At 31.9% G+C, this 26,888-nt stretch overlaps 2 protein-coding genes across 9 annotated transcripts in view; one reads left to right on the top strand and one right to left on the bottom strand.

The window, feature by feature from the left end:
* Window positions 1-172: 172 nt before the first annotated feature.
* Window positions 173-4,940, top strand: LOC127707553 (putative ATP synthase subunit f, mitochondrial). Its single transcript, XM_052212150.1, has 4 exons — window positions 173-508; window positions 2,739-2,837; window positions 4,143-4,256; window positions 4,826-4,940. The coding sequence occupies exons 1-4, from the start codon at window positions 268-270 to the stop codon at window positions 4,852-4,854; spliced, it is 483 nt and encodes a 160-aa protein (XP_052068110.1). The 5' UTR covers window positions 173-267; the 3' UTR covers window positions 4,855-4,940.
* Window positions 4,941-10,410: 5,470 nt separating this feature from the next.
* The window catches only part of LOC127707537 (putative sodium-coupled neutral amino acid transporter 10), an 80,823-nt gene continuing 64,345 nt past the window's right edge, over window positions 10,411-26,888 (bottom strand). For all 8 annotated transcript variants that reach the window (XM_052212121.1, XM_052212113.1, XM_052212118.1 and 5 more), the window contains 3 exons: window positions 24,456-24,508; window positions 17,509-17,862; window positions 10,411-14,129 (listed from right to left, as the gene is read on the bottom strand). In XM_052212121.1, coding sequence (XP_052068081.1) covers window positions 13,521-14,129; window positions 17,509-17,862; window positions 24,456-24,508 — 1,016 coding nt within the window. In that variant the 3' untranslated portion in view covers window positions 10,411-13,520. The remainder of the gene's footprint in view (window positions 14,130-17,508; window positions 17,863-24,455; window positions 24,509-26,888) is intronic.

Below are 26,888 nucleotides of genomic sequence, written 5' to 3'. Positions count from 1 at the left end.
GTTCTCGTTATAATCAAAATATGATCTAAATTTTCTATTCTCAATGAAAAACTGAAGTTCAACTAACGATTGTGAATAATTAAAGAACGATGAAATTCATTTTATAAGAGCACAATAATTTAAAAAGGCCGTGAAATTTATGCGGATGCGTTTATGACTGGTTCCTTTTTTCATTTTATTGTTTTTCGGTACCAGTGAATAAATCTGAGGGCACCGGGCAAGGACAGTCTACCAAGTGTTGGACCTTATTAATCTGTAGTGTCCATCATGGGTATTAGACAAGAAATTGAGGAATTGCCAAAAAAATTAGTAGAAGTTACATCTAAACGTGAAAGACAGGTTCCTGGAGAGACCAGTTGGGAAAACATACAGAAAAAATTCGGCAAGGGCACAGGATTTACACAAGCATTGCCTAAACTTTTTCAATATTTTGGAGCTGGAACATACCCAAAAGAATTCAACCCGAGGGTGCATGGACCATATTACCCATCACGGTATTATGGAAAAGGTAAAACCAATGTACAAATTAATGGTAACCGATCAGGTAACTGTAGTTTACAGGTTGTTTCTATGGCTCCCCCTTTTTCAAATTTTGTCAGTTTGATGATGATGATGAATAGCTGTTTAACCAAGGATTTGTATAGTGAGATCTCACTATACAAATCCTTGGTTTAACATACAGCAGCAAATTAAATGCACATTCAAGATGAGAACATGCTTATGTGGTATGAATGTTAACCCTGCATTGTACTAGACGGGCACACTGAGTCAGATTTTTAATGTGCTAGTACAATGCAGTCTACAGGTATACATGAATTATAGTTATCTCGTACCACTAAAAAAAAACTCGTACCAATGCAAACTCGTACCACTGCTAACTCGTACCACGGTAAATTCATACCATTGTAAACTTGTACCAACTTATTTAAATGCATTCAAATGGTGTTTAATGATGAATATATACTTTAATTTCACTCAATACCTCTTAAGTCTGTAAATTGTATATAATTTGAAATTACAATGACCAATTTGTAGCTAAATTTGGTTGATTATATATGGAATCACTGAAGCATGACTGGAGCGGGCACCGCCCCCCCCCCCCCCCCCCCCCCCTAATTTTGTTATTAGAGACTTTGTGCATTTTGCATTATACCAAAGGCCAAATAAATTATTTTCCTTAGCCCTAAAGGAACTGAGATGTCTTTTAAACGCTAGGATGAGAGACATATTTTTAAGTGCAAAATTGATAGGCATGGGAGATAAGTACAAATTACGCTAAGAAAAGCAACGCGAACCTATATTTTTTGGACCAAAAAATACTGTCCAAATAACTTTTCTTTAATTCTAGCAAGGTTTTGTTAAAAAAATCAACTTTCTAAAGTCTGTATCTCGAAAAAGGCTATCATTGTCACCTACAAATGTATGTGGAAATTAATTGTTTATTTCAATCTATACAGCGTCGACATTTCTTTATCATAGTGCTCAAAAAGTGTCAAAAACAGTAATTTTACTTGATATTTGATGTGAAACCGTATTTTTTGGTGACAAATGAATTATTGTTTAACTAGTTTTTAAGCTATAGTCTGTTTCATATTTGTATTGCGTTTTACCATAGAAACAAAGGTGGGTTCGACTTTTGACTTACTGTGGAGAGAATATGTCATTTTCTGAACTTCTGCTGACTTGTTTGAAAAAAGCACGTACACGTCTAGAGTTTGGATATACAAATCGATTTTTAAACATGACAATCTCAATTGGTAATTCAACTTTTTTTATTAAGTTTACCAAAAAAAAAATCATAAAACATTCGTATTTTTGAATATATTTTTAATGGTACAAGTTTGCAGTGGTACGAGTTCTGATCGGTACGACTTCCCAGTGGTACGAGTTTACAATGGTACGAGTCAACTTGCTTCCGTATACGTAGTCCGAAATATATGACGTCTTGAAAGGTTAATTTAATGTTTTACTGTGACGCCTTCCTACAAGGTCATAACGAAGAAGCCATTTTTTTATGTCTGGACTTGAGGGAGAATTTTTCTCTCAATTTTGACAGGTTGGCAACGACCCGCCAATTGTGGAGTAGTTTCCCAAATAAGTAACTATCCCTCAAATGGTAACATGATTCTTTGGCACCAAGACATTTCTGCACCCTGTTGCAAAGACAATTCTGCACCTTTTGGATCATTTCAACATCAGGACATTTCGCCACCAAGACAAATGGGCACCTCTTTTTTGTTCTCTCTATGTTTTCCTGTTATCACTAAACATGCTAAAGGTTAAGAAAAAAAAAGAATTAAAAACAAATTAACAATATGACAAGAATTTTGACAGTAATATTTAAAATCCTTATATCTATGGACTACATCTTTTTTTAGATTATTTCTTATGATCCATTACTTTCAGTGAAGGATCAAATAAATTTCCAAACCGAACACTGTAAAATTTAACAAACTCTAATTTAGATTATAGAAACCAAATATACATGTTTTGTATACATGTATATATAAAGATATATATGTTTATGAACATATGACTGCCACTACAGCATTTGAAAGCCAATAGATTTTGTTTCAATACATAATGTTCCATAAGCATGAAAATAATGATATTGTTCCTGTAAATGATACAGTCAAGACAGTGTGAAATGAGTCCTTGAGAGAATAAAATTTAGGAGAAAATGTGAAATACAAATGTGTTCTGTGTTCAGTTAATAAAAAATCTTGTTTACTTTGCAGCTGATGTTTCTTTCTGGGACTGTAAATTAGGAGAGCTTCCAAAATGGTTTGGTCGTAGACAGTTAGGTGTTCGACCATTTTCCATGGTCCTTAGTAGAAGTAAGTTAAATGTAACCTTATATAATAAGGTCAAGTGGTTTTGGCTCGTTGCTGTATGCAGTTTTAGTTTTTTAATTCAGTATACATCAGATTGTTCAATAGTTTTGAATTGTTTCACAGCTTACTATAAGTATGCAGGTTTTGCTAAGGAAATAGGTTGACCTGTAATTGTTCAAATCTTTATCCTCTAATCTATATGTTATTCAATTGGCAATCATACCATATCTTGTTTATTGAGATAGCATTCATGATGCAGTCAAAATCCTTTTGGGCCTGGCTTAACACACATCAAATTTCCAGACTTTATCACCCCAAAAAAACAGTGCATTGAGCACAACATTCTATACATCCTATCCATGAACATTTCAAGAAACTTATCAATCATGTGTCAATGAAATATATATACTCAGATACATGTATTCAAGTTACAAAATGATGACATCATCTGTGTGTGTGTGTAAAACCATACTAGTCAAGACAAGTTTGACTTTTAGTTCCCACTACTGCAAAATGAATACTATATTTACCATTCATTGCTAAAAAGCACTGATTTATGTATTGATAGGATGAGAGTCAACTGGAAGGGAGGTTTTATTTGTTTGTAACGGTTAAACACTTTCTTTCTTCCTTTTGCTGTAACCTAAACAAATCTCATTCAGTCACATACTTTTCTGTCAACAACAGCCTGTTAGATATTAAGGTAAATCTTGTGAGGGGATGATTTGACAAAACAATTCATTTGGGTGTAAGTACATTTGACTTTGAAACTTTAATAAGTCCAAAAGTTTTTAACACTTTTTTGTACAGTCAAGTCTTGAATAACTGTTGTTTTCTTTTTGCACACAACATTATAGATATTTAGGTGTAGTTATGTTTGTGATTTGTTATGTTAATATGCCTTAATGTTCAAGGCTTTAGGAAACTTTTAAGTCATGAAGAAATGATATTTGTCAGTGCACTTATCTTGGATTTTATCAAAGCTCTTTCGAAAAATGGGTCACCTCTACCTACATTTATAATTCTATGTTGCAACCAGTATGATTGATTGTTGCTATATGGAACAGTTAAAAAGGGACCTTTAATCTGAGCATTTGAAGAAGCAGTTCTATTGTCAGAATGTAGTTTTATATTTGATATACTAATGTACTAGTAAAATTTATAGAAGTCAAACTGTATATTTTGTACTTGGATTTCATTTCTCTATTTATGGTACCAATCTTAAATGTGCTTATCTATAATATAGTTGACTACCATGCATATGACTGTGGTTTAAACTATAGATAATTATTTCTAATTTTTTCACAGGAATGTGGACTGTTATGCAAAAATATAAGACGTCAGCAGCCTCAATGTATTTTATCTGGTTATATGGAGCTGTGGGAATGACCTACTTCTACATCATGCAGTATCCTAAATATTGTATGTATATTGAACGTATAAATGTACACAATCACATAACAAATTCTTACACAGAAATTAAAAACAAACATTTTGACAAATGGCAAATTTGATTACATTGAGATATATCTGAATTTGATCCCATTTTCCTGACGTACATGTAATAGTGCACAAGAAAAACAGGAATTATGTCAAGATGGAAGCACTCACACAACTCACTTATTTTACCATAGTCAAACATTAATTTGTACTCCATAGATTTTTGGGGTAAAGATTGCATCAAATGCAATCAAAATCCAAATAGCAAAACAACATCAAATATTGTAAATAATTATAAAAAAAGATTTACACTTCAAAAGCACAAACCAAAAAAATCCTATTTTAACTGATTCCAGTTAGTTTGTGTGTGGAATAAATTTTCAGAAATTACTAGATAACATGACATTTTTGAAAAGTATTTTCAGTTAAATTCTAATGATTTTCATATTTTATTTCATGGTACATTCATCACTGATAAATACAATAATTATAAATATCTAAATAATACAATCAAGAGGATTTTGTGTTAATCATATTTTTATTTCTTTCAGCCAACGAAAGACACTCCAAGTACCATTAAGGAGAAACAAATATTAGACTTATGTGTGAATGAGATCAGACAACTTTATTAATGTGTTATTAAATAGATTCTGATAATGTTATAAAGAGTTCATATTTATTAGTCATAAAGATAAACAGATACAATTGATGGAAAGGATTAGAATCAAGGACTGATATAGAGTTGTCTTTATATGGATTGATTGTTACTTAATGTCCCGTGGCAAATATTTCATGCATGTTCAGGACGACAAGGTAATAAAAGTTCAAGAAGGTGACTTGACCATTGTCCAAGATGTCATACATTTTTTTTAATTTTCCATACAAGATGGACATGATTAATGATACTCCTGCTCTGATGGAGTGGTATATATTGGTTTACTCTGATCTGTCTGTCTCATACATAAATTGGTCACATTTTTCTTAGGTAGTATAATTCAGAGCTTCCTGAAAATAATTTGGTATCAAGATTCATATAGAATGCAACATTGTGTGATACAGTTTCAGAATCAATTATTTTCTTCATCACAGAAGCCATTTTTACACATTTATGAATTTTTATTGCATTTTTCTCCGGTAACTTCTAATCAAAGCTTTCTGAAATGTGGAATTGAGCTTCATGTGAGCATGCTATACTGTGGGAAGCATTTTTACATTTGTCACTTGTCAACCTTTTGACTATTGACAAAGTTGATACAGTCATAATTATGTTGTTTCTGGAGACAGCAATGCAAATTATTGTTAAGGTTTGTGATTGGATGTGTTTAAGGTGAACCACTTAGTAAAAAATTCGTAAGGGTTCCGCGGAACCCAGTGTCTCGCCTACTTTTGGTGTTAATCGCAGGCTCAACAAAAATGAGGAAAAAAATTAATAAAAATATTCCCCTCTATACTATGTTTTGATTGTAAGTAGCTTCTGTCCAAGTTTGGTAAAAATCCAGGATAATTTATGAATCTAATAAATGTTTTAAAAACTTAAACTGTAGAATGTATGTAATGTTGACTGGAAGAAAAACTAAGTCCATTTATAAGTAAAATACAGAAAAAATGGAACAAAATTTTATCAAAATTTCCTTCTAGATACTAGCTTTTGATCATAAACAAGCTTCTGTCCAAGTGTGGTACAAATCCAGGATAGTTTAAGAAAGTTGTAAAAATTTTAAAAACTTTAACCACAGAGTGAATGTAATGTTAACTGGCAGAAAAACTAAGTCCATTTATAAGTAAAATACGGAAAAATAGAATTTTTTTTTTACAAAATTTACTCCTGGATACTATCTTATGATCATAAACAAGCTTCTTTCCAAGTTTGGTATAAATCCAGGATAGTTTAAGAAAGTTATTAAAATTTCAAAAACTTTAACCACAGAGTGAATGTAATGTTTCCTGGCAGAAAAACTAAGTCCATTTATAAGTAAAATACGGAAAAATGGAATTTTTTTTTTACAAAATTTACTTCTGGATACTATCTTATGATCATAAACAAGCTTCTTTCCAAGTTTGGTAGAAATCTAGGATAGTTTAAGAAAGTTATTGAAATTTTAAAAACTTTAACCACAGAGTGAATGTAATGTTAACTGGCAGAAAAACTAAGTCCACTTATAAGTAAAATACGGAAAAAATGGAATTTTTTTTTTACAAAATTTACTTTTGAATATAATCTTATGATCATAAACAAGCTTCTGTCCAAGTTTGGTAGAAATCCAGGATAGTTTAAGAAAGTTATTAAAATTTCAAAAACTTTAACCACAGAGTGAATATTTGTGGACGCCGCCGACGACGACGACGCCGACGGAATGTAGGATCGCTATGTCTCGCTTTTTCGACAAAAGTCGAAGGCTCGACAAAAATGAAAACAACACGTAAATTTCATGTGTCTGAAGTACCTTTCCGGATTCACCTTCAACAGGAATGCTCAAAGCCAAAGATGCATAAGAACCAAAACAGTTAAAGAGCTATTATACCTGTTATACCCTCATTCTAATAGTGGGGGGCTATATTGCAATCACCTTGTTCTGCTGTTCTCCCATCCTTTCATCCAACAAATATTTTCAACACACTTTTTCAAGAAGCACTGCACATAATTCATATTTGGTCAACAGCTTGTCTATGATGAACTGTAAAGTGTGAGCACTTTTAGAATCTGTCTGACACCCAACTTCCTCTTTGCCGATACTTTAAATATTTCAATTTGTAGAATGACCTACAAATTTTTGTCACATATTTCAGAAGTACTTCTGAACAAACTGACTTCATATTTGATCATTATCTAGATACTGATGAGATGAAAAGTGTGAGCACACCTACCATCTGTTTGCAGATACTTTGAATTTTTAATATGTTGAATGAGAAAAAATATTTGATGTCGTCGTCTGCGTCTGCGTCCGAAGACACATTGGTTTCCGGACAATAACTTTAGTTTAAGTGAATGGATCTCTATGAAATTTTTTAAGAAGGTTCAATACCACAAAAGGAAGGTTGGGATTGATTTTGGGGACGATGGTCTGAACCGTTTAGGAATTAGGGGCCCAAAACAAGCATTTTTCTAGTTTCAGGATAATAACTTGTGTATAAGTATTTCGATTGCTCTCAAATTGTACCACAATGTTTAATACCACAAGAAGAAGGTTGGGATTCATTTTAGGGGTTCTGGGGGCAGACAGTTTAGGAATTAGGGGCCAAAAAGGGGTCAAAAACAATCATTTTTCTAGTTTTCAGACAATAACTTGTGCGTAAGTGTATGGATCTCTCTGACATTGTACCACAAGGTTCCATATAACAAAGGAAAGGGTGGGATTGAGTTTGGGGTTAATTGCCCCAAACGTAGGTATTAGGGGCCAAAAAAGGGCCAAAAACAAGCATTTTTCTAGTTTCCAGACCATAACTTGTGTGTAAGTGTATGGATCTCTCTGAAATTGTACTACAAGGTTCCATACTACAAAGGAAAGACTGGGATTGAGTTTTGGGGTTATTGCTCCAAGGGGGGTTTCAAAAAGTTGGGGGGAGGGGGCGGGGGGGATTTTTTCCCCAATTTTTTTAAGGGATACATATTTTTTTTCAAAATTTTTCCAAATTTCGAATTTTTGAAAACTTTCAAGAAGAAATCTTCAATTGCACAGTATTGCGCAATGGATTTATAAGATCTTTGACCACATTTATTTTGTGTCAGAAACCTATATTATGTCAAAAATTTGATCACAATCCAAATTCAGACAGTATCAAGCTTGAATATTGTGTCCAAATTTGCCCCAACTCTTCAGGGTTCGAGCTCTGCGCTCAGCGAAGCATTTTATTTTTGCAGTTAACATTAAGATACAGTCAGTAATTTTAAAAGACATCAATAACTTGGTCAAACCTGCATGGAGTATTGTGAAACTTGAACAATTCTGTTTTCTCATTTTCTCATTTTACTGATAAATAGAGTTTTTTGAAACTAACATTAAGATACAGTCTGGGGTTGATAATTTTTTTTTAGACATGAATAACTTGTTCTCAGTAACTGCCAGCAATGGATAATGGACATTACTTTAATATGTTAACTATACAAAGCTTACAAATTAAGTGAACCATGACTGAGGGTGCATCCCTGGAATTTTGATAAGTTAATGTTAATACAACTGCATACCAAAAATCATTGACTTTCCATAAATGGTTCCATTTAAACTAACCTAATCACAAACTTTAACATGTAAACTATGCAAATTTTTCAAAGTTAATAGACCATGAATGGGGGAGCAGCCTCTCATTTCACAAAAAATCTTACGAGAAAAAATACTAATAAGTCATGAACATTTCAGTATAACTTAGGATCATATTTTATGATAAGATTTTTTGTGAAAAGAACCCCTGGCCAAATTATTTCCATGGAAATGAGATGTACCAATGCTAAAACAACTGCATACCAAATATCATTGACTTAACATAAGGGGTTCCCCTTAAACCTAACCGATCACAAACTTTAACAAATTGTTGCTGCATGGTTGAATCTTGCCACTTTGACTCAAGTTCAAGATAAAAACTATTGTACTCCATCAAATGTCTATGTGCCTCAGGAATTTCATCAGAGATTGTATTTTGTTATATCATTTGTTAGTCATTTGGGAATAAGGTGGTGATGGCAGATATCTGATATCTCTGTTGAGTTCATTAAAAACCTATTTATACTTTGGTTGGGGAGGGGGTATAGAGCTTGACATATAATGGCATACATGTACAAATTTTGGGTGCAAGGTCTTTAAAATTGGTAGACCTTAATTATTCCCCAGTTACCCTATCTACATTTCCAAAGCAATTATTTTTGGTCTGTGATATCTTATATTTTGTGTTGTGATAAAAATTATGGGAAAACCTAACTTGGTGTATTGCTTTGGGTGTAATACCACCATTGATTTTCCCCTATTAGTCTTTGTTAAATTAGCACTTTTCAAAAAATTGTGCAGAGTTTATCTTTGTTTCAAATAAAGAAATACTTGGCATGAGTAAAGTTTTATCCTGTCCAGTACTATAGACAAAATTTCACATAACATTTCATTGCATATAAGAAAATAACCATCACTGGAAGTTAACCAATCAAAATTTCACTCCCTTTTTTTCCTGTATACAAGCTTTAGTAACTATGTAACCTCAAGTTTCCAAAATATTCTATAGAAACACCAAATAAAACAATAATGGTGCTTTAAAACACCCTAGATATATGTTTGGCTCAAAAATTTTTTACTACAATGAAATGTAGGATTAATTTCCTACAACTGTCAAATTCAAGGGAATATTTTTTTCTACCCTTTTTCGTATGCAACCAGATGTAACGTACAATGATTTGGTGGTATTACACCTTTGTTGAAGACCTCTGGGTGTCTATTAGTGTTTTGTGATATAGAGTTGTTGTCTCATTGACATGTATCCCACATCCCAACAGAAGTACGAGAAGATTGTACAGAAAGGGGGGGGGGGGGCATTTATGTATTACATTCACAGTATCCAGCGTTTTGAATATTGAGTAAGCTTCTCCTCATTTTCCTTGTTGAAATTCGATAGAAAATGTTAATCTACTCTAATGTGCAAAGGGACATAGTGTTTCTGTAATATTGAATTATTGTGCAAAGGGACGTTTCTGTAATAATGAATTATTGTGCAAAGGGACATAATGTTTGTGTAGTAATGAATTATTGTGACAAGGGAGATAATCACAAAAAAAAATGTCTTCATCTATTTAACCTTCATGGTTGGTTGTTGTGTCTTAGAATTTTCAAAGCATAAACTTGTGATATATCTGAAAATAAAGTATGAAAAAGGCCAATTGCAGAAAACCAATGAAGACATACAATTAATTCTTCCAATGTTCACTGCTACTATGAATTGTTCTTATTTCATTTTAATATATTGAAATATTAATAAGATAAAGATATAATTTTCAATATTTTATAAAAATAGACATATGTGATGATTTTCACAATAATTGCACTTCATGAGATCACAAAAAGACATGAAATCATAAACAGAAAATCAATTTGATTAAAACCAGAGATTTTGTAACAGGTAGAATTTTGTTTATCAAATTATATATAACAATACAGTAAGGACTTGTAGCATTTTTTTCTCAATTTAGATACATTAGGAAAAAATGGTACAAAAAGCCCATATCTATGGCGTCTTGAAATTAAAAATTAAATAATAATTAACCATCAAATACAATCCTTCATATATTAGCAAGACATTTTAATTCTGTCTTAAATATTTGCTTTACGACTTCATGTTTCTTACATTTAATGCAAAACTGCCAAAACAGTATCCTTTTTAAATTTTTAGATCTTGTTATTAATGATTAGAAATGAGCCATTGTATTACAATATCCATACATATATATCTCTAAATGATGTGTTATACAAATATGTTTATGTGAGTAAAATATCTTTCTAGGTAAGCGTGTGGCTCATCTAATTTTCCCAGATCTGTATGTATAATGACCATTTTAGGTCAAATACACATATATTCATTTTGATACATTTATATATTGTGCTCTTTTGAAGAGCAGAGGACCCTAGAATAATGATGTAAAACATATATATTACTCATATTATTGTAAAAAACTGAATTTCCAAGGAATTTCTTTGTGTGATAAATAAGAATTCTTGTCTCGCAGAAGATGCATCAGAAAGAGACTTTCAGGGGTTGACAAATTATGAAAAATTTGAATCTCACATGGTACTCCATTAAATTTAATGCAATCTGTGAAAATGTCTCAGCTTGGAAACATGTCATCATGCATATCCAAGTTAGCGATTTGTACAAAGAAATTGCTGAAAATGTTATTTTTACTGCAAATCTGAAATGAATTGCACATATGTTCCCCAGCAACAAAATGTTTTATAGCTAATTCACTGTGTTAATTCCTGGAGAAAAGCTTCTTATTGAAATTCAATGCTAATATTTTGTTACATCTACATGTTATAAGCTTGATATATGGAGGTATATAGTTTTTCTGTTTGAAGTTAGGAAATTCTCAATGCAGTTAATTGTATTTACTTCAGAGGCTGGAGTGTAAAATCAAATTTCAACTATTACAAAATATTAAATAACAGTAATTTACACAAAAACATACAAAAATCTATACATGTAAATATATGTTACTTTGAATATACATTTGTCCCTGAAAAATAAAATCTATATTTTTCTTAAACAGGCTACTGGAAGTAAAAATTCTAAACTTCTCAAATAATCTTTAGAACACTACCATATGAATAATTTTATATGCAAATTAAGTAATGACCTAAGCCTATTAATTTCGTGTTGCAAACAATTTGATAAAATAATTTCATTTCAAACGCAAGTCTGTAAAAAACTTTCATTTTAGTAATGATTCTGTAAACAACTTGTGGCCAAAAAGATAATTATAAATGGAAGAAAAGGAATATAAGATCTAAAATCATTTTGTTCAAGGTCAATGATTTATATTTTTTCCACATTAGTCCAATGATCTGAAGACCTTGGGAATAACTTTTAACCAACAGATGTATATCTGTCAGTTTGTCATCACCATGGTAGGAACTCAAAAGTATAAAACTTATTCTTTATAAATACTTAAATTGGTCCTACTCCAAAAATGTATGCCGGTAAACAAAATATATAGGAATGCAGATAAAATTTTTGTATATAGTTTTTTTTCATTTCCAATCTGTTCAGCTAACCACAGAATTTATAAAAAAAAAAAACCCCTAATTGAAATTACATTGTAGCGTCATTATCCTTCCTTCAGCATTTTAATCAAACTCTTTATGTCATAAATGAAAGCAGATCATGATTTGCTTTGCTGTAAGAAAAAGATCAAATCAAAGAAACCTCAAAAAATATATTCACCATTTTAGAATCTAAAATATAATGGATTATTCCATTGTTCGTATACCTAAATGATAATGGGTTATTCCGTTGTTCATGCATACCTACATGAGAATCAAGGTACACCAATGATTGAATATCCTAAAATATTTAGAATGCAATTAATTTTGTTTTAAAAGCATTGTTTTTCTCAAAACATGAAAACTTGTATCCATCAAATGAATTTAATTCTCATTCAAGATGAATTTTTATCACAGATAATACTATAATACTGAGAGAGAAAAAAAGAATGAAAGAAAGAAAATTGTGTATGAGAAAAACCTAAATAAGAGATGAGTGAACAGACCTATGCCACACTTTTGTTTCTGTCTCTTTATTTTCATTAGAATGCTCTTGGACATTTGTACTTTTATAGTTAGTATAATGGTTGAGGAAGACACTCTATAAAATTCATTGTATGAGCAGCGTCGGATAGAAATCGACCTTATGCAAATAATTATCAATACATCTGTTAACCTATTTCGGATTGAAAAAATCTCTTTGGAAAGCCTGTTAATGTTTGAAAATTGAGTTGTTATAGGAAAATCTACTAAACAGACCAAAATAAATCTTTTATTCCATATTTAGATGTTCTAAAATCAATCAATGTCTTATACATGTACATGTATACATGCACTTGCATAAGATCGATTTCTATCCAATGCAGCTCACATCACATATTTTTAAGGTAAAAGAAGACAGCTTGTTACAGAATTTACTTCAAAAGTTTTGCTCTTGGCTTACAGTGATTAAGTGTGGATTAAACATATACATGATATAACACAAATTCCGATTAGCAAATTCTGTTAAGAAAGATTATCCCCTTTTCAGTCAATACATTGTTAGTGTATTGCTATGACTTGACTTTAACTGTAAAGGCTGTAGTCAAATCACTGTTTGTAAAAAAAAAATATAATAGCAAGGTAGGACTGTGGAAAGAGAACTTTTTAAAGCTAATATTCATAGAAATGAAATTTCAATGTTTCATACTACTGACTACTGAAATAAACAAACTAATTCTTCAATTTTCAGAAAACAGTCTAATTCTATTTTCTGTCCTCGAAAAAAATAAAATAACATTAATATTGCATTAAAAAATTCACATTACACAATTGTGATAGGAAACACACATTTTATTACATACATGAAATGGTGTAACTTCTTTAATTTTGTAGGTAGGACAAGATAAATTTCAGATTACACAAATGTACTGTACTTTTGATTTGTTATTACACAAATGTTTGACATGCATATAACTGTAAAAATAACAAAAAATAAAATGTACACCAAATTAAATGACTACAGCTTCTGTAAGTACTATCTTGACTTTTCAATGTTATATTTTGGATTCTGTTCACTTAACAGTTTTCTTTTCATCTCATCATTAACGTCTTTATTTGTATCTTTCAATTTTTTAGCACCTTTTTTATTTTTGTCTGTTTTTGCTTTTTCTTTTACATCTTCTTTAACTCCTTTTAAATTTATTAGATTGTGAATGTCTCTTTTTAATCGTAAATTGTCATCCATATTTTGTTCATTATTATCAACTTTTTGTGGATGACCCTGGTTAGAACTTTCCCTGACAGGGATATTTATTTGTTTTTCTACTTCCTGTTGTTCCACATTATGTTTTCCTCCTTCTTGTTGCTGTCTGCCTGCTAGAACTCCTTGATGTGGTAACTGTTGTTGGCTGTCTACTGGGACCTGTTCCTGTGGCAACTGTTGTTGGCTGTCTACTGGAACTTGTTTGTCTACTAGAACTTGTTGCTGTGGCAACTGTTGTTGGCTGTCCACCAGAACTTGTTCTTGTGGCAACTGTTGTTGCCGTTCTCCTGGAACTTGTTGCCGACTATCTGCTGGAGCTTGTTGTCGACTATCTGCTGGAGCTTGTTTCTGAACACTTTGTTGTTTATCAATATCTACAATCTGCAAGCAAGGAAATAACATGTAAAGGAAAACTGTTTTAATAGTATGCTTTGAATATGGTGAAACATCAACAAGAAGCAGTTGAATAAAACTGGATAGATATATAGAATAAATGCATTTTTGTTTATGATACTGACTTTATCAGCAAGAATATCATGTGAGCCATTAGTCATTATATAACAAGAAAAGAGCTGTCAAAATGACAGCAAACTGGGTTTTCTGTTTTGAAAGCACTGTAAAGTTTGTTTAAACTGCCATGTTATGGGTCTATTTTCAAATTTATCAAGGACCATGACTATGACAGCAAAAGTGAAAATCATCATTTTGAAATTGACCTTCATTTTGTCAATAGTAACCACATATTAAAGTTGGAAAAGGATTGATTGAACAGTTTATAGATTATTAAACAGAAACAATACAAAGTGCAATTCTAAAATCTTTAAAGGACCATAACTCCTGAACAGTAAAAGTGAAAATCATCAATGCTGAACTTGACCTCCATTTTGTTATCGCTAACAACATAATAAATTTGAAAATGCATTGGTTGAACAGTTGATAAGTTATGGAAACAACATAAATTGCCATTTTCTAATCTATCAAGGACCATAACTCCTGAACACTAACAGTGAAAATCGTCAATACTAAGCTTGACCTCCATTTTGAAATCAATAATAAAATATTTAAATTTGAAAAGCATTGGTTGAAGGTTCAAAAGTTGTTGCACAGAAATGTTTGCAGTCTTCCATCCACGCTCAGCAAGCCGTACTTCACCAAAATAATAAGTGGATTTTTCCTCAAGAAAACCCAGTTAAAATAAATTGGCATTATTCTTTTTATTAGCAGTTTGTCTTTACTATGTTTTTTGTTTGGTTTGGAATATTAAATTACATGCAGTAGTTAGTAAAACTATTTTTCTGCATATAAAGTGTTGTAATAGTTTGGTTGTGTGCATTTTATAATGCGTTAAATACTGTTGTTAAACCACATTGAAGCAACTTTCAGCCATAAAAAAAACATTGTTAGAATGTGGTTATATAAGGAGAAGAAGTTCCAAGTTTGATTAACTTGGATCTAATACTTTTGGCCTTGTTTTTGGCAAATAAAATATGCTTATACTAAACTATCCTTACCTCAACAGCATATATAATTAAATATTGGCTGTAGTCAAGATATTTAGCATGAGAAAACACTAAATGTAAATCTGCCTACTTTTTAAAATCTCCCAGGGAAATTTTAAGCACCAGAGTGTCTGATGCATCTTATATATCATAAATGCTATCATCTAATATATTATGGTTGTGAATGAGTCTGTATGTGCTTAACTGTCATTTTAACTTTTTGTTTGGAGGTACTAAGTTTATATAAAATGCTCCGCTGGGTGCAGCTTGATACGACCGCAGAGATCGAATCCTGAACAGTTGGGGCAAGTATGGACACAACATTCAAGCTTGATACAGCTCTGAATTTGGATTGTGATTAAATATTTGACACAGCATAGGTTTCTGACACAGAATGAATGTGGTCTAAGAACTTATAAATTTTTTTTAATTTACCTATTATGGTCCAATATCCAAAATCTAAATACATATACGGTTAGATTCAGCATATCAAAGAACCCGAAGAATTCAATTTTTGTTAAAATCAAACTAAGTTTAATTTTGGACCCTTTAGACCAATTTGAAAACGGGACCAAAGATTAAGAATCTAAATACACGGTTAAATTCAGCATATCAAAGAACCCCAATATTTCAACTTTTGATGAAATCAAACCATATGATTATTATTTGCTTTTATATATAAATAAAAAATAACCAACTTAAAATGGAAAATTTTAAAGAAAAAAAATCCCCCCCCCCAATTTTTTTAACCCCCTTATGATTCATCACCCCCACACTCAATCTCAGCCTTCCCTTTGTGGTATGGTACCTTGCAGTACAATTTCAGAGAGATCCATACACTTGAACACAAGTTATTGTCTGGAAACTGTAAAAATGTTTGTTTTTTAACCCCTTTTTGGCCCCAAATTCCTAAACGTTTAGTGCAATTACCCCCAAACTCAAACCCAGCTTTCCCTTTGTGATATGGAACCTTGTAGTACAATTTCATAAAGATCCATACACTAACACAAGTTATTGTCCTGAAACTAGAAAAAGGCTTGTTTTTTGCCCCTTTTTGGCCCCTAATTCCGAATATTTTGAGGCAATTACCCCCAAAATCAATCCTAGCCTTTCCTTTGTGGTATGATACCTTGCAGTACAATTTCAGAGAAATCCATACACTTGAACACAAGTTATTGTCTGGAAACTAGAAAAATGCTTATTTTTAGACCCTTTTTGGCCCCTTATTACTAAATGTTTTGGGCAATTACCCCCAAACTCAATTCCAGCTTTCCCTTTGTGATATGGAACCTTGTAGTACAATTTCAGAAAGATCCATACACTTACACACAAGTTATTGTCATGAAACTAAAAAAATGCTTGTTTTTTGCCCCTAATTCCAAAAATTTTTAGGCAATTACCCCCAAAATCAATCCTAGCATTCCCTTTGTGATATGGAACCTTGTCTTACAATGTCAGAGAGATCCATACACTAACACACAAGTTATTGTCTGGAAGTTACAAAAATGCTTATTTTTGGCACCTTTTAGGCCCCTAATTCCTTAACTATTGGTACCATAATCCCCAAAATCAATCCCAACCTTCCTTTTGTGGTATTAAACCTTATGGTAAAATTTCATAGAGATCCATTCACTTAAACTCAAGTTATTGTGCGAAAACCAATGTGTCTTCGGACGACGACGACGCCAACGTCCTACCAATATATATACAAACAGAAGATATGAAGAGTCCAGTCATTAACTCTCATGGGTGAAATCCCACATAAATCAGGAAAGTTGGCAGGTATGTTTCTGCTGTTTTGGGTTATTGTCTCCCTTGATTTACTTACTTTATGGTCCACTTCTTTGTGTTTCTACTGTTTGGGTTATTGTCTCCCTTGATTTAGTTACTTTATGGTCCACTTCTTTGTGTTTCTACTGTTTGGGGTTATTATCTCCCTTGATTTACTTACTTTATGGTCCACTTCTTTGTGTTTCTACTGTTTGGGGTTATTGTCTCCCTTGATTTACTTACTTTATGGTCCACTTCTTTGTGTTACAACTGTTTGGGGTTATTGTCTCCCTTGATTTACTTACTTTATGGTCCACTTCTTTGTGTTTCTACAGTTTGTGGTTATTGTCTCCCTTGATTTACTTACTTTATGGTCCACTTCTTTGTGTTTCTACTGTTTGGGGTTATTGTCTCCCTTGATTTACTTACTTTATGGTCCACTTCTTTGTGTTTCTACTGTTTGGGGTTATTGTCTCCCTTGACCTACTTACTTTATGGTCCAATTCTTTGTGTTCTTTCAGTTCAGCCAGAATTTTCTTCTGTTCATCAATCAATCTCTGTTGTTCTTCATGCTGTTTCTTTAATTCATTCAATAATTTATTTTCTTCTTCATCCTTCTTTGTATCCACTTTTACAGATTCTATTTTCTTTATGTCTTCAGTTTTATTACTTTTGTTAAATGTATCAACACTCTGTTTCATGTTTTCTATTTGTTTGTCTTTCTCTCGTGACTTCTGCCGATCTTTGATTTTGTTTATTGTATTAACAACCTTTTCTTCCCTTTTGTCTTTCATGCTAATGTTTAACTTCTGTCTATCATGTATCTTGTCATCCTCACTTTTATTCTGGGAAAAAATTGAAAACTTAATTTTTAAACATTCTTAAGAAATTCTTGTTTGAAATTATAGTGTTTTTCTTCTCTCGCTGTAACAGTTCAAAATATCAGATTATCTGTATAAATCTACATACTATCAAACTAAAATTGATGAATTAACAGTTCTTTTGTCAATTTGATATGATTTGCTTAGATTTTGACTATTTGTTGAGTTCATCAACTTAAGTTTATAACCTTACCCATTGAAATTAATGGAACCACAATAGTTTGTATCCACGCACTCAAAAATACTTTAATACATTCATTAAAAATCTATTAAAATGCTATGGAATTTTTTCAGAATATAAAAGTTAAGTTTATTCCAATAAAAATTAGAAACAATCCATATTTAATGTCACAAACATGTAAAGATATGATAAAGTCCTTGCTGACATAAGATAATAACTCAAATCATAATATAATATAGAAGATACTCCTTTCCATATGGCAGTGAAAATTATGTGAAAATAACACTAAAGAATCTGTCTGTTTCTAAGAGGATAATTCTTTTTTTTTTTTGGCAAATACCATGATTTTCTATGGGAAACTGCATAAACCAAATCATAAAAAATAAATATGAATTAAACCATGGCATTCTGTTAGAAAGATTCTGAGAAAATGGAACTGAAATTCAGTTATTGATTAAATGAATGTTACAAGCTTCCCTAAGGCAGATATGGCAAGTCCATTTTTTTATTTTCCAATTGTTTGGTTTGACTGAACAAACATTGGAGGGGCATATTCCCATAAGGTTTTGGAGAATCAGCAAAGTTAATGTTTTGCTTTTAGGATATAAAATTGAATAATGCCTAAATAAGGTTGGCAAGACACGTGACCAATAAATACTCTATTTAAAGTGGAAACACCAGATTGACAGGTTAGAACATTATTTTATTATTATTGAAGTCACACTTACATTTGTTTGTTTTATGTGTTAGATACATATCTAAAAGTGTTGATAGACAGGAAAGTGCAGATTAAAATAGAGATTATTACTGGTACCCTTACCCTTCCAAAGCATCTGAATTTATTCCCAGTTTTTTTGTTGGGTTTGTGTTGCTCAGTGTTTTGTTTTTTATGAATTGTTTTGTAGACTGTTGATTGTCTTTCATAGTTTTTCATTATTGCCATGATTTTGTAAGTTTCTTTGCAGTAAATGGCTCAAGTAAAAGTTGTGTTAGTGAATCAGACTTTTTCACTTGGACTAATGTCCAGAGGGTCAAAGGTAGTACCTTCACTAGTTTCCAGTTGTAGTGAGCACATTATGACTATATTTTCCAGATTATATGTATCCTCTTTTATTTTTAAGTTGGGGTCATTATGTCCAGGTTTTTTTTATTGTGTTTTACTTTAACAACATATAGTCTAGATAGGCAGAAAGGGTTAATGTGCAGGTAATACTGGTTTAATTCAATCACATTTGGTGTCTGTACCAAGTGAGACCATGATTTGTTTGTTGATGTTGTTTTTTGAGGAGTTGGCAGTTGGTATGGTCCGTTGTTTTGTTCAATAATTTTTGGTAAATTTGTACTTTCTGTTATCCTTTTTATTGTTAGGTGTTAGGTGTTATCCTTTTTATTGTTAGGTGTTATCCTTTTTATTATTAGGTGTTAGGTGTTATCCTTTTTATTGTTAGGTGTTAGGTGTTATCCTTTTTATTGTTAGGTGTTAGGTGTTATCCTTTTTATTGTTAGGTGTTATCCTTTTTATTATTAGGTGTTAGGTGTAATCCTTTTTATTATTAGGTGAGGGTTTTTAATTTGATGGTTTACAGATCCAGTGACAGACCCTATTTTTTTCAATTTTCAGAACAAGATTCAAATATTTTTATTCTCACAGACCCTTACAAATACATTATCCCTGAACTATAAATAGACAATAACTGTTAGTGTCTTTATCCTGCAATTACTTTTGTACATTTTTCTCCATCTCAATCGTTGAATTTGTTTTTGAAAGAAATCGACTTGACTTAAACACGGACCGCAATGAGGACCCCAAATTGAACTGTGACGTAAACAGTAATTTGACATAACCGTTCGCTCGCAACAGAAGCAGGATACCAGGAGATTATATACGTCTAGCATATGTATATCACTTCGTGTTATCTGTACACCTGTATTAGTATAGTAGAAAGGTCAATTGCAGGATAAATAAAAATATATGTGTAGTAGCATTTTCCTGAAATCAAATGCATTATTCAATCATGTAAATGATTACAGTGTGTTCTAAAAAATAAAAATCTAAAATATAATCGGTATTTTTTTGTGTTTCTAAAATAGACTATCAAAACTGACCTTGAAATGTTGTTTGTCAAAATAATTTTGTGGAACGAATCCTATGTTAAAAGCTTGTTATAATAAGTTTGTTTTCCTTTTATGTCATAATTCTGTAAGATTTTTCATCTCTTAGATGAAATGGACCCATCCAAATGTGAGAGACGTCAAGTTAAAAGTAACTGATATCCACAAACAATTGGAAATGTTCTTGTTTCATAGATTAATAAAGTGTTTGTCCATTTGGACATCAAAAGCACAAAAGCTGGATTGCCTTACAAGGAATCAAACTGATATTCTCGTCTTTATATCGGACCATAGATGACCATTTAACTCATATTTGACCATGGACAAACCCCCCTTTTAACAAAACTATATGACTATGGCATGCATTGTATGTTTAAACCAGCTGAACAGTAATGATAGGAGCTAAAATTTAAGAACAGATGACTAAAAACATACCAAAAATATTGTTAGTACCTAAGCTAAAAAATTTATTTATTCTATACATATTTATGTCTTGTTAGTTATTTTTTCTTTTTTTTTCCAGCAACCGACCTGACTTTTTCAAAATAAAAAATTTGTAAACAAAAAATTTAAAAAACCTGGTCTTATATATAATAACTGTAAAAATACTTGTGTTTTAGTATAAATTCTGGTCAGATTATCAATAGTTAGTTAGAAAGGGGTACAGCCGTACTTAGACAGTAAGATAAAGAAAAGAAATTACAACAAATTTTTAATTTCCCGTAGAGTAAGGCCGCAATTAAAAATATCTTTGTTTCCCCTTACCCTACCCACCATTTTGGAAGTGGGTAGGTAGGTAGGCTTTTTTTTTTTTTTTTTTAGAGAAAATCCCTTAAATATATCTAACATACAGGAAAACACAGAAAAACAACAAATTGAACTTTATTGATACCAAAACAACATACTGTATAACGTATAATGCATGACTAGAAGACCTTACAATTTCAGACTAGAAAATGTTTGTAAATATCAATGCCTTTGTGACTTAGAGTAGACCACATATAAATTGAGACACGGTTCTATATCTTTCTTATAGTTTTATTAATTCAATTGAAAATATAAAACCCCGAGACTGCTACCTAGTAACATTCGATGCAAAAAATATGTACACTTGTTTTTCATTTAAGGAAATACTAGAAGCCACAAACCATGATCCAAGCGAGTATGACTACGCCTATTAAGGCTTATTCTAGAAAACTATGAATTTATTTTTAACAATAAACTTTACCATGAAACCTTGGGCGTGCCTATGTGCGGATCAGCATTCGCTGAGTTAGCAGACCTTACAATGTTTGTTAATTCTTGAACACATTTTACAATGCTTTCAACACAGAGAAACAAAATGATAATGATAGTTGAAGTTCACCTACGAATTTTCCTGTAATGAAACAATATTCTTAGACACTGTCATAATTATACAAAGGAGAAAGATTCTTTAATGAAGGCATAGTATGATACAAGACATTAAAACCAATATCAAACCAACTGAAACATATCAATATCTCCACAGACACTGCTCACACCCAAAAAGTGTTTTCATTGAAAGGATTTATCAAGGGTGAAGTATTGAGGTATCTCAGAAACACAAGCAGCAAAATTGATCTTAAAAAAAAAGTAAGAAGCTCAAACGAGGATATCAAATATCTGAAATCAACGATTTTTTTTATCAAACACAAAATACAGAAAGGGAAACCTTGCTAACACATCGCCCAGCGAAACGGGAGCAACCGCTAGTAATGTTAACAAAATCCAACCCATCTATACAGAAACTAAAAATATAATAATGAAAAACTGGCATCTTATTTCACAAAACCCTGAATGTGTGACCATATTTAATCATCAGCCCATTATAGCTTATAAAAGACATAAGAACTTACAAGAACTTTTATCAAAGCATTAGCTGGTATAGTCATCTCGACTTTTCACAACACAATATGATGCTGAGCTCGAAAAAAATCAACTACTATTTTATCCAAAGACAACTAGTGTATGGTCCAATATCACATACGAAATGAAACAAAATAGCATAAATAGCACGCCAATATACAACTTATTGAGTCAACCACTGATAAAGGCGAACTCAGGGATTAACCACAAACACGACATAAACACCGGGCCTAACATTTAAGCTCAAGGGTGAGCTTTGATGCGCAATCGTAACTACTCGACCATTCTCGCTACGCATTTTGTTATTGGAGGCGTAGCTAGAATGGAATAGTAGTTAAGATTGCTTGGATGCATTTATTTAAAACATTATTCCATTCCAATTTCAGTATCCTTGCATACGTTGTTTACCCTTTGCTGCAAACACACGGGCGACAATGATTTGGCGGAATGTTGAAAATACGGACCATTCAAGGAAACGAAATTAAAAAACGAACTTTTGAGCGAAACGAAAAAAAAAACAACAACGTGATTTTCGAAAAAAATTATTTCAGTCGGCGGATTTTTAGAGGGTCGGTCGGGTAAGGGGAAACAAACTTAATTTTAATTTTGGCCTAATCTGTGAAAGTACTTTTATTTTTAAGATGTGATTTAAAATTTAGTAACCAATGAAACACAAAAATCCTGTGACTTCTTCTGTGTCATATTGTTAAACAATTTTCTTCAAACTTATTTTTTTCCTTTGACCTTTAAATCATTTTGAAACAAAACTACTTTCACATTTAATCCATCAAATCAAAAGTCCCCATTTTCACTCACCAAATATATAGTAAGATTCTGTAAGAAGTGCTATACCATCAGTAAAAATTAACTGAAGCAGATGTATAAACCTTTTACACTAACGAAAACAGTTATAATATAAAAAATAAGGAGATGTGGAATGATTGCCAATGAGACAACTATCCACCAAATTACAAATGAAATGGATATAAGCAATTATAGGCAACCATACAGCCTTCAAGAATAAGAAAAACCCATACTGTATAGGTGGTTATAAAATGCCCTCACATGTAAAATATAAAACAATTCAACTGAGAATAAATTAAAACAATTTATGAAAAAAAATATGACAGACATGAACCAACGACATAAACTTATTCTAAAAGGTATTAATTTAACACAGTAAGAAGATCTTTGAATATTGTTTTTATTTTGTAACCAATAAATAAAACATAACTAAATATTATTTCTAAACAGCTATAAACATGAACAGTCTTACATTCTGTCGATACTTTTATTTCGGCATTGAACAAATTCATATTTTTCTCTGACTGTTTATGATGTCTTTACAATAAATGCATTTCAGGTGTAGTGATTGATATTTTAGTCTTACATACTTGATTTTTTTTTTCATTAGTTGTTATTGTCTTTGAACTAAGCACAGTTTTTGGTGGGGTTCGTGTTGCTTAGTCTTTAGTTTTCTATGTTGTGTCATCTGTACTATTATTTGTCTGTTTGTCTTTTTATTTTTGGCCATGGCGTTGTCAGTTTGTTTTCGATCTATGAGTTTGACTGTCCCTCTGGTATCTTTCGTCCCTCTTTCAGTAACTTTAAGTTCTCTCAGATCTGTACTTTGTGTTGTTTGTGTTTTTGTTAGTTGTTTTTGTGCTTTGTATAGATCTGACGATTGAAGCCCTTTTCAACTGATTTTTGTAGTTTGTTCTGATGTTGTGCTGTTAAACAATTTAAGAAGGTCAGGTGGAGAGTAAGGTGTTTAACATGTTTAACTCCACCACATTCTATACGTGCCTGTCCCAAGTGTTTAACCCCACCACGTTCTATACATGCCTGTCCCAAGTCAAGAGCCTATAATTCTGTGGTTGTCATTTGTTGCTGTATGTCATATTTGTTTTTCGTTTATTGTTTTGTACATAAATCAGACCATTAGTTTCTAATTCAAATTGTTTCACATTTTTCATGCAGGGCCTTCCATAGCTTTCTATGGAGTCTGGGTATTGCTCATTGTTGAAGCTCAACGGTGACCTACAGCTGCTAACTTTAGTTCATAATATTTTGTAAATATATAAAAGTAATGCTTTGAAATAAAGAATAAAGTGGTTCAGTTGTCACTAGCCTGTCAACACTGAGGTTGTCAGTCCTACTCGGCTCATAGCGGGTGTGTTTGACTCCTATCTTAACTGACTAGGATTGCGAGTTTTCCTACTGACGGTGGGTGGATTTCACCAAACTCTTCGGCTTTCTCCCCCAGGAAAAACTGGCCGAGATATAGCCAAGAGTGCTGAAAGTGGCGTTGAAAACAAACAATCAATCAATCAATTAATCAAAAAAAGAGTTTTTAATCATATTTATCTATTCTTACCTCAATAGGGGCTCTTGGATTTGGTGGCTCAATTCTACTCTCCTTTATAGGATCTGTAAATAGTTTGTATTAATAATTACACATATGTTTTACTATATCAGTATGATGTATGATGTACAAATGAAAACTGAATTAATCAGATGTTTGATATATTTACCGTATGTGAATTTCTTCACCAAAAAGTTTTCTAAAAATATGTTTTGTGATTACCGGGTATCAAATTTAAAGGCAGATTATACCTATATGTATCTGACATAACCTTAGGGCTATTTAAAAAAATATATGGGGGGAGGGTTGGCTTGAATTATTTTTGTATTATGGGGGCAGGCCACAAAGTTCAAATTGTGAAGTTATGGATGCATAGTAAAACAAAATTGTATGGATGATGGCCATAAAATTAAGTGTCTTCCAACCCACCAGCCCCCATTTTGTTTTCTTTCTGGAATAGCCCTTATTGAAAAAAAACTAGACACTGTCATGTTTTTTTTAACAATATGAATTTTGCAATGAAATGTGATAATAAAGGGCTATCCAGGCCCAACAATTTTGTAACATCATATTTTTAGAACTTGATTTACCAGACATATCACCAACAGCATAGTGGTTAACCGATCACTAACATGTTTGACCCCAACTTATCAAGTTTTCTTTGTGCTCACGAAAAACTATTGTTGTGATCCCTAATACAATTCAAATACAAAAAATTAATGGATTATCAAATTATCCTTCAATTATTATTATGTTACCATTTCTAACATTAGTAGATAATAAAGTGTTTCGCATAGTGACTCCAAGCTGATATTGAAAACTATCAGTATCTGGGCACAATATGAAGATTGTTTAGCTTGCTGCACTAACTCACCAATTAAAAACTACATAGAGTGACTCATAACTGATAAATTTACAATATCTAAATGCAAAAATTTGATAATCTGTACTAACTTGTTCCTGGGAACAGTATATCTAACAGGAAATGAATCTGATAGGCTTTTCAGTATAAAATTAATAAAATCTCGGACTCCTCAAGACTTCGCGAGATTTATGGATTTTGGTGGCGTCTGACTGAAAAACTATCGGAACTGCTCAATAAATTAACCACAAAATTCTAAACGTAACTAACTACAAGTTTTATCATAAAGTAGATATATTTTGTCATATAAAATGACCAAAATAAGTGTGATTTATTTGATGTGAAGTGTTTTATAATGTTTTTGAATTTGGGAATGCAATCAACACCATTTTTTTATTACCCTGTTTGCATTCTGTACCATTCTGTGATAAAATGAATGCGATTATAACAAATTTGAAATGACAGAATACAAGTTTGATACACTGGCATCATTGTAAAATTAGTTTGAATGACATTTTATTCATATCATCAGAAATTATTAGGATAATAGCGAGTAAGTTTTTAACACATGTCCGTTTCCATATCGTATCTTTATTACCTATGGCACGATGATAAAATTGGCTACAATTAGGTAGTGTCAAGTCCCGTCAATATATATGTAGGACTCTAAAGTGCGATGGGGACGCTAAAACGCGATGGTCACGCTAAAGTGCGACGGAACACGCTAAAGTCCAATGCTGCGATACCCTAAAGTGCGTTTTTCCGCGAAAATGCGTTTGTGTCAGCGGGGATACACGGGTTTCTGACAGGATACTGGAAAAGAATACCGTATTTTGCAGAAAATAAAACGCACCCCTAAATAAGGCGCACGGCCGTTTTTTGGGGGAAGAAGTGTTTTTTTCCTTACATAAAACGCACCTGAATATAAAGCGCACCCTAATGAAAACGTAGTATGCATTCTACTGACCTTAGAGTAATGAATGTTCACTCGTTTTTGTAACTCACTGCGTAACATGTTTCATTTCTATTTTCAGATTGTTGAGAAAGTTGAAAGGCATTTTGATTATATGTATTTGTTTCATATTAAAATAAAAAATGTTAATAAAATTATTATACTTTTCTTATTGTTTTAATGACGCCAGATTCATTAGTTGTTTTTGTCAACAATGGCCATTGAACTTGTTGTTTTGATTAAAATTAGTTTTGTGATGATTGCTCGTTAATTGTTTCAATTGGAATCAAGGATTTTAATCTTTCTTGAAAATGTATTCATTAAAGGTCACTCAAGCCATAAAACTGCCATTGTTTACCTTGATTATTACGTAATACCAGGTATACCTGTAGCCACATGTTAACTGGTCACGCATAAGTCAGGGGGAAAACAAATTATCAAATTAAATTTGAAGAATTTTATTGTTGTCTATAAAATAAAAGTTTTAGTTTATTAGCTTCGAACATTTTTAAATTTAAACTTGGTTGAATACTACGAACAAAACCATTCAGTTTCTGCAAGTCATTGTCTATTTTTAACTGAAAGTGAGATGGGCCACGGAAAGGGGAATTCAAATAAGACGGCGATATAT

This window comes from Mytilus californianus, unplaced genomic scaffold (genome assembly GCF_021869535.1).
Source record: "Mytilus californianus isolate M0D057914Y unplaced genomic scaffold, xbMytCali1.0.p SCAF_7, whole genome shotgun sequence".
Lineage (NCBI taxonomy): Eukaryota > Metazoa > Mollusca > Bivalvia > Mytilida > Mytilidae > Mytilus > Mytilus californianus.
This window is presented reverse-complemented; position numbering and strand designations above follow the sequence as displayed.

Bases quoted from the DNA above. Each gene is read 5' to 3' on its own strand.
- LOC127707553 (XM_052212150.1), top strand. From the start codon at position 268: ATGGGTATTAGACAAGAAATTGAGGAATTGCCAAAAAAATTAGTAGAA. The intron at 509-2,738 runs GTAAAACCAATG...TTTACTTTGCAG, and splicing joins ATCACGGTATTATGGAAAAG to CTGATGTTTCTTTCTGGGAC. The intron at 4,257-4,825 runs GTATGTATATTG...TATTTCTTTCAG, and splicing joins CATGCAGTATCCTAAATATT to CCAACGAAAGACACTCCAAG.